Raw genomic sequence first — 6,525 nt, 5'->3', positions numbered from 1 at the left:
ACTGCTTGGGCTGCAAGGGACCTTAAAGATCACAGAACTGTAGGATGGTTGGGATGGAAGGGTCCTGAAAGATCATAGAGCCACTGGAGGGTTGGGTTGGAAGGGTCCTGAAAGATCACAGAGCCACTGGAGGGTTGGGTTGGAAGGGTCCTGAAAGATCACAGAGCCATAGGAGGGTTGGGTTGGAAGGGTCCTGAAAGATCATAGAGCCACTGGAGGGTTGGGTTGGAAGGACCTCACAGCCCCTCAGCTGGGCTGCCCTGCCCCCATCAATTGCCCAGGGCCCCATCCATGGCCATGAGCCCCTCCAGGGATGGAGCACCCACCGCTTCTCATCCACCAAAACCCCGAAGCCCTTCTCTGCAGGCTGCTCTCAGTTCTCAAGTCTGTCCCCACGCATGGGACAGCCCCAAAGATCTGTGTAAATCCCCATGCAACACGCAGTTTCTCTCCTTGTCTGCACAACGCCCTGCACTAAAAAAGCACCAACGCCGCAGTAACGTGGCCACCAATGTCCTGCAATGCTCCGTTTGCACCTATTGCCCCACAAAGCTCCTGTCCTGACCGTCACTCTGTCCCATTCCTGGCATTTTTACATTGCAGAAGGATGGCAACCAGGCCCCCTGCCCCCTCAGTCCCGCAGCAGGAAGGGAGGGACGCGCCATCTGCTTTTGCCCTCGCTTTGACCACGGAGGTGGATGAAGCGACGCCCGGCTGCTGCACAAATGTAGGTCACCCATTGTCTGGCAGCGCCGCGTTCTCACAGGAGCCACTGTTTGTCAGCTCAAAGCAAGCAGCACACTGCGGGTCAGGATCTGCAGCAGCCCCTCTGGCCAGCAAGGGGAAGATCTGCTGGGTGAGGAGCTCGCTGCAACTCCGTGCGCAACACAGAGCGTGCACAGCCCTTCGGTTTGCACTGGGCCTGCGTGAGCTGCAGGAGAGAGCAGCCAAAACGAGGCACAGCAGCTGGAAAGCTCAGCCACCGCCCTTCCAGCTGCTACGCAGACCCCACAGCCCTGAGGTCTGCTGGGAGATGTGTGCTGGGAGCCCCACACCCAAGGGGCTGGGAGCAGCCCCACTGCTCCTGTGCGATTTCTGTAGGCTGAGCCCGCTGCTGTCCCCCTGCTGGCCTCCGGGCCCTTACCGAAGAAGGTGCTGGTGACAGCATCACCATCCTCGTGCTTCTGCTGCAGCTCCTGCAGCTGCTGGGACTCCTGGCACACATAGATGGTCAGCCGGGGCCGCACCATCCTGTGGACAGAGCGCAAGAGTTAGCTCCAGGACCCCGAGCCAGCGCTCAGCATCCTCCCAAGGAACAGAGCAGGAGGAGGAATTCACCCCAAAGCGAAGGGGCAGGGGCTGAAGCCACCCCTGGGTGCGTGTCGGTGTGGGTGTGGGTACCCCCTGAGGGACGTGGGCTCCCTGCACCGCTCCATGCACCCTGCAGCGGGATCCCGCTCCGTGCACCCACACCTGAGCCCGCACCGCTGCCCTCCAACAGGAAGATTGGTTCCAACACTCCTCGCCCACGTGGATTTCCTCCCCCCCAAAATGTCCCCACAACAGCTGAGCCGGTGGGGAAGCCAAACTGGAAGGTCCACACCACGTCCTGCCCGCTCTGACGGCACGGCCCAAGCACACGGCCAAAAACCCACCGCGCTTCTGGCACTGAGAGCAGCGACCCACCGTCCCTTCAGCGCGTTGAAGAGCCTGATGCCATCTGCGGGGCCGCAGATCTGGATGACATCTTCCCTGGTCAGCTTCAGCAAGTCTGCGCCTGCAGGAGCAACACCACGAGTGTCCCAGGAGCAGCACACAGCCCCCGGGGCAGAGCCCACCGCCCCGCAGAGCTCAGGAAATGAACCGTGCAGCTCTCAGGCAGGTTCCAAAATACAGAACTCCAAACATCCGCCTGTGCCAGGTAACGGGAGCGAGGGGAGGCAGAGGGATCCCATGGGGACACGTACCTGAGAAGTTCCGGAACAGACGGGAGAACGTGGAGAAGCGGTTCCGGTGCAGCCATTGCTGGGCCTCCTGGGGCGTGCTGGTGGGCAGGAGGTTCTGCAGGGTGGGAGAACGAGGTCACAGCCCCAGGGGGGCAGAGCACCGAGGAGCGAGCGCGGCTTCGGCGTTATGATCAGCCTCACACCGAGACCGCAGGGTGCTGGGCTCAGGGGGCACACAACAACGGCTGCAGCCGGGCTGGGTTTTGGGTTTAAAGGGCTCCACAGGGACAGGAAAAGGGGAAGGAAACAAGGGGAAAGCACGAGCAAAGACAGTGCAGTCAGTGCAGGGCACAGCTACAGGCAGCCTGCCCTCAGCTCTGCACACCTGGGCCAGGCACCTTCACGCCGCCACCTCTTTCCGAATAGAACCACAGGATGGTTTGGGATGGAGGGGACCTCAGGGGTCACCCAGCTCCTACCGCCAGCCTGGGCTGCTCCCACCCCCCAGCAGCCCCATCCCCCAGTGCCCCATCCACGGCCCTGAGCCCCCCCAGGGATGGGGCGCCCACACCTCTCCAGGCGGCAGCACCGGGACCCACCGCCCTCTGCGCACAGAGTTCCCTCCCCACACCTCACCTCCATCTCCTTCGTGAGTTTAAAACCATTAGGAGTCAAAAAGAAGAGCTCCCAAGGATGTCAAACCCTGGCAGTGTCTTCCCAAGCAAAGCGCTGAGCGCAGCACCCACGAACCCCCCCCCGTGCACCCCCACTTCCGACCCGCGCCATCCTTACCCCAAGCATAAGCTCTGAAGTGTGACTTACATCTGCGATCGGAGGGGGGGGCTCAGGCTGGTGGTTTGGAGACCCATTCCTGGACGGGGGGAGAGAGAACCAGACAGAGCAGAGCCCACAGTCAGCTCTGCGCCAGTGCCACCCCGACACCGCCGGGATGCGAGGACACTGCCAGGACGTGGGGACACCACTGGGACGTGGGGACACTGCCACCTCGGACACACGGGTCCCTCGTGTGAGGCAGGAATCCTCCCTCCTCCCTTACCCTTCCCCGATGGAGAAGCTGCTGTGGGAGCTGTTGAAGCCGGGGGACGGCGCGTTGTTGACGTAGGTGATCTCTGGCCAGGGAGAGCACTGGAAAGGAAAACCCAGAGAAGGGATGGAGGGCTGGGAACAGACCTGCACGCCCGCCCCAGTGACAGCCCTTTGCTGCCTGGCTACTATGAAAAAGAATGAAGTAATAATATCAGGTATCAGACAGAGCTGTGCCAGCTCCACAAAGCCTCAGACCAAACACCATCGCACAAAATCCAAGCGCAGGGCTCTCGCTGTCCCCAGCACTGGGCTGACGTGGCCCATAGAGCCCATGTTCCCCAGGGAAGGACAAGGACTCCCTCCACAGCATCTTTAGGAACTCAGAGTTCCACATTTCCACGAGCAAAGGGAGGGAACAACGGGGTTTTGTGCCGACAGCCTCAGTGGCTCATTGTGGCCACAGGGGCACAGTGAAGCTGCCAGCAGAGGTGTCATCTCTCATGACAGCTCGGGTCTGGGAGGAAGCAGCTCCTCTGCCCACACGGTTTGCCCACCCAGCCAGGTGCCGTGCCCCAGAGCCAGAGCGGGAGCGCCCACCTCGGTGAGGATGGTGGTCTCGTAGGAGGGCTGGTACTTCTCCTTCTCGTGCGGGGTGCGCTTCTCCATCTTCTCACGGTCTGTCTTCTGCTTCCGATCAGCTCCTTTGGGCTGGGAAGGAGAAACACTCCTCAGGGGAGCAGAGCGGGTCGGGGGTAGCAGAGGGCTGGGCAGACATGCAGGCAGGTCCTCCTGCTCGGCCTCGTGCTGCTCACAAAGGGCCGGGGACAGCCCTGCCTGGCACCAGCTGCAGTGGCTCCCCAGCACACCTCACCCTCATGAACAAGGGGTGATGTGGATTTGGAAGAAACCTCCCCTGACCCAACAGAAAGCCACAGCGCTGCGCTGGCACTGAGGGGACCAAGGGCTCCGCTGCCTTCCAGCCACGCTGCGGTGCGGTGACAGGATCTGCGGTGCCAGCAGGGAAACTCTGTGACCACAACACCCCACGGAGCGCAGCCCTGCTGCACCGAGCTCCAAAGAAAGCATTTCCCGCTTGGTTCCTTTACAGCCAAGCGAGGCACAGAGCCACGTCTCACTGCCTTCCTCACAAGCCCTCCCCCTTCTGCTTTTTTACTCACACGGTCATCCCAGCGTAACCAGCATGAGGACTGGCAGCATCCCCCCAGCAACCCCATGCTGCTTCCCCTGACCCACTCTGAGCAGGGACTGACACCGCGGTTTTGCGCGTGGGCATTGCAGCTTCAGCGCTGGGTTTTCCTGGGATACAGCCAGAAGTGAGAAATCCCGTCCCCAGGACACATCCCCGGGCTCAGAGTGACCATAGGGTGACCGCGAGCCAGCAGTGTGCCCCGGTGGCCAAGGTGGCTAATGGTGGCCAAGAGGTTGACCAAGAGTTGGCCAGTGGTTGGCCACAGAGTGATCACAAGCCAGCAGTGTGCCCTGGTGGCCAAAAAGGACAATGGTGGCCAAGAGGTTGACCAAGAGTTGACCAACAGTTCAGCAAAGGGTGACCACGAGCCAGCAGTGTGCCTTGGTGACCAAGACGGCCAACAGTGGCCAACAGCTTGACCAAGAGCTGGCCAACAGTTGACCACAGGGTGATCACAAACCAGCAGTGTGTCCTGGTGGCACAGATGGCTAATGCTGGCCAAGAGCTTGACCAGGAGTTGGCCAAGAGCTTGACCAAGAGTTGGCCAACAGTTGACCAGGCCTCAGAGGTCCCTTCCAGCCCCTGCATCTCTGGGACTGTGTTTCTGTGAGTGTGGGAGCTCTCAGAGAGCAGCAACACGACCCACGTGCTCGCCAGCACATCATTCCAGAAGGACCCAGAGCTTTGCTGCCTGTGAGCTCAGCCACAGCCCTGCAGCTGCAACGCTCAGCCAGGCCGCAGCAGGACGGGACTGAGCTCCGCTTCGCATCCTACAGCACAGGGACGTGGGCTGGTTGCTGCGTTACCTTGAACACCTTGATCTGGCAGCTGGCTGAGTGCAGGTGCTCCGTGTACTCCCCGTTCTCGTTCTCTTTGAAGGTGTCGATCTGCACCCGGAAGGGCACTCCCTTCTCCCCGCCGTGCTTCCGCATGGTGAACTCGGTGCTGATGCAGTGCACCTGGGGAGGCAAGGCAAGCTGCTGTCAGCGCTCACACGGGAACACACCGCGTAACAGCAGCGCGGAGGAGCCACGGGCACGCGGCAGAGCTGCAGCCAGTTCCCTCCTGCAACTTTTGCAGCCCCACATTGCTGCCACCACCCCCTCATGCACTGCAACCCGCTTGCTCTGCGCAGCGGGAGGAATTCCGGGCAGCTGGGAGATTTGCAAGAGAGTGTGAGCAAGGCGGAGGCCTAAGTCACCAGGAGCACAAATAAAAACAACCCACAGGTGGTCAGCCGAGCTGCTGATGCATGGCTGCCACCCCCCTGTGCTGCCTGCAGCAGGAGAGCTGTAGCTTAGTTCGCATCTTCTCCTGCTGCAGCACACAGAGGCTGCTCGGAGCTCTGAGCCACAAAAACGCCTTCTTGCACCCTTGGAAACTCCCAGCTGCGTTCCTGGGGCCCTGCACGAGGAGCTCCCCCTCCCCACAGTACCTGGATGAACACCGACGTCCTCTTTGAAGGGTCCCACAGGAACTCCACGGTGTTGAGCTGAGTGGGATTGGCTCTGGGATCAATGATGCCCACGGACATCGGGATATCTGTGCAGAGACCAAGCTGTGACGTTTGTCAGGAGAAGCAAGAGGTTCCCAGGGAACCCAGCCCTGCACAACTGTGGCAGAACTGCCTCTCAGAGCCCAGGAATGCTCCGCCCCCCCCCCCAGTCTCCCCAAGGGACCTCACCTATGTCCAGGATCCTGTCCCCAGGCCGGTTCCAGCGCCAGCCCTCCAGCTGCTGGTGCTCCGTGTACTGCAGCCGCCGGTCGTGGAACACCACCCGAAAAATGCTCTGAGAGGTTGTGGGGGAAACAAAGCGTCAGGAGCCCCCCCAGGGAAACCCCTGCTCTGCGTCCCGGCAGCGAGAAGAGGAGCAGAGGGACATGGAGGGCTCAGGAAAGCGACCAAAGGAAGTGCTGCAAATGCACTGCGCTCACCTTCACCAGCTTCCCATTGATCTCGGGCAGCTCCCCGATCTTCCTGTTGTCCAGCATGCGGATCTCATAGGACTGCCCTGCAGGGAAGAAGAGGAAGTGGTTGTGCAAAGAGGAGCATCCCCTGCTGCACCTCCCCGGCGCCCTGACCCTTCTGCTGTCACAGGACATGTCGTGGCCATGCTTCAGTGCCATGCACTGCTAATGCACAGCCCTAGCTGCAGAGAAACAGCTGCAGCTGGGATCTGCAACGGTCCCATTGCAAAGCTGCAGCTGGGATCTGCAACGGCCCCACTGCAAAGCTGCAGCTGGGATCTGCAACAGCCCCACTGCAAAGCTGCAGCTGGGATCTGCAACGGCCCCATTGCAAAGCTGCAGCTGGGATCTGCA

At 61.1% G+C, this 6,525-nt stretch overlaps 1 protein-coding gene across 1 annotated transcript in view; it reads right to left on the bottom strand.

Annotated features, from left to right (window-relative positions):
* Positions 1-6,525, bottom strand: part of TFCP2 (transcription factor CP2) — a gene marked incomplete in the record, with an annotated part of 12,779 nt that overhangs the window by 2,498 nt on the left and 3,756 nt on the right. Inside the window, 9 exon segments of the mRNA XM_021379120.1 lie at positions 1,145-1,251; positions 1,687-1,777; positions 1,968-2,061; positions 2,769-2,817; positions 3,004-3,092; positions 3,591-3,701; positions 5,010-5,162; positions 5,639-5,745; positions 5,888-5,984. Coding sequence (XP_021234795.1) covers positions 1,145-1,251; positions 1,687-1,777; positions 1,968-2,061; positions 2,769-2,817; positions 3,004-3,092; positions 3,591-3,701; positions 5,010-5,162; positions 5,639-5,745; positions 5,888-5,984 — 898 coding nt within the window.

Source organism: Numida meleagris, chromosome 32, assembly GCF_002078875.1.
Source record: "Numida meleagris isolate 19003 breed g44 Domestic line chromosome 32, NumMel1.0, whole genome shotgun sequence".
In the NCBI taxonomy this organism is placed as follows: domain Eukaryota; kingdom Metazoa; phylum Chordata; class Aves; order Galliformes; family Numididae; genus Numida; species Numida meleagris.
The sequence above is the reverse complement of the archived record's forward strand: the minus strand, read 5'-3'. Positions and strand labels throughout refer to the sequence as shown.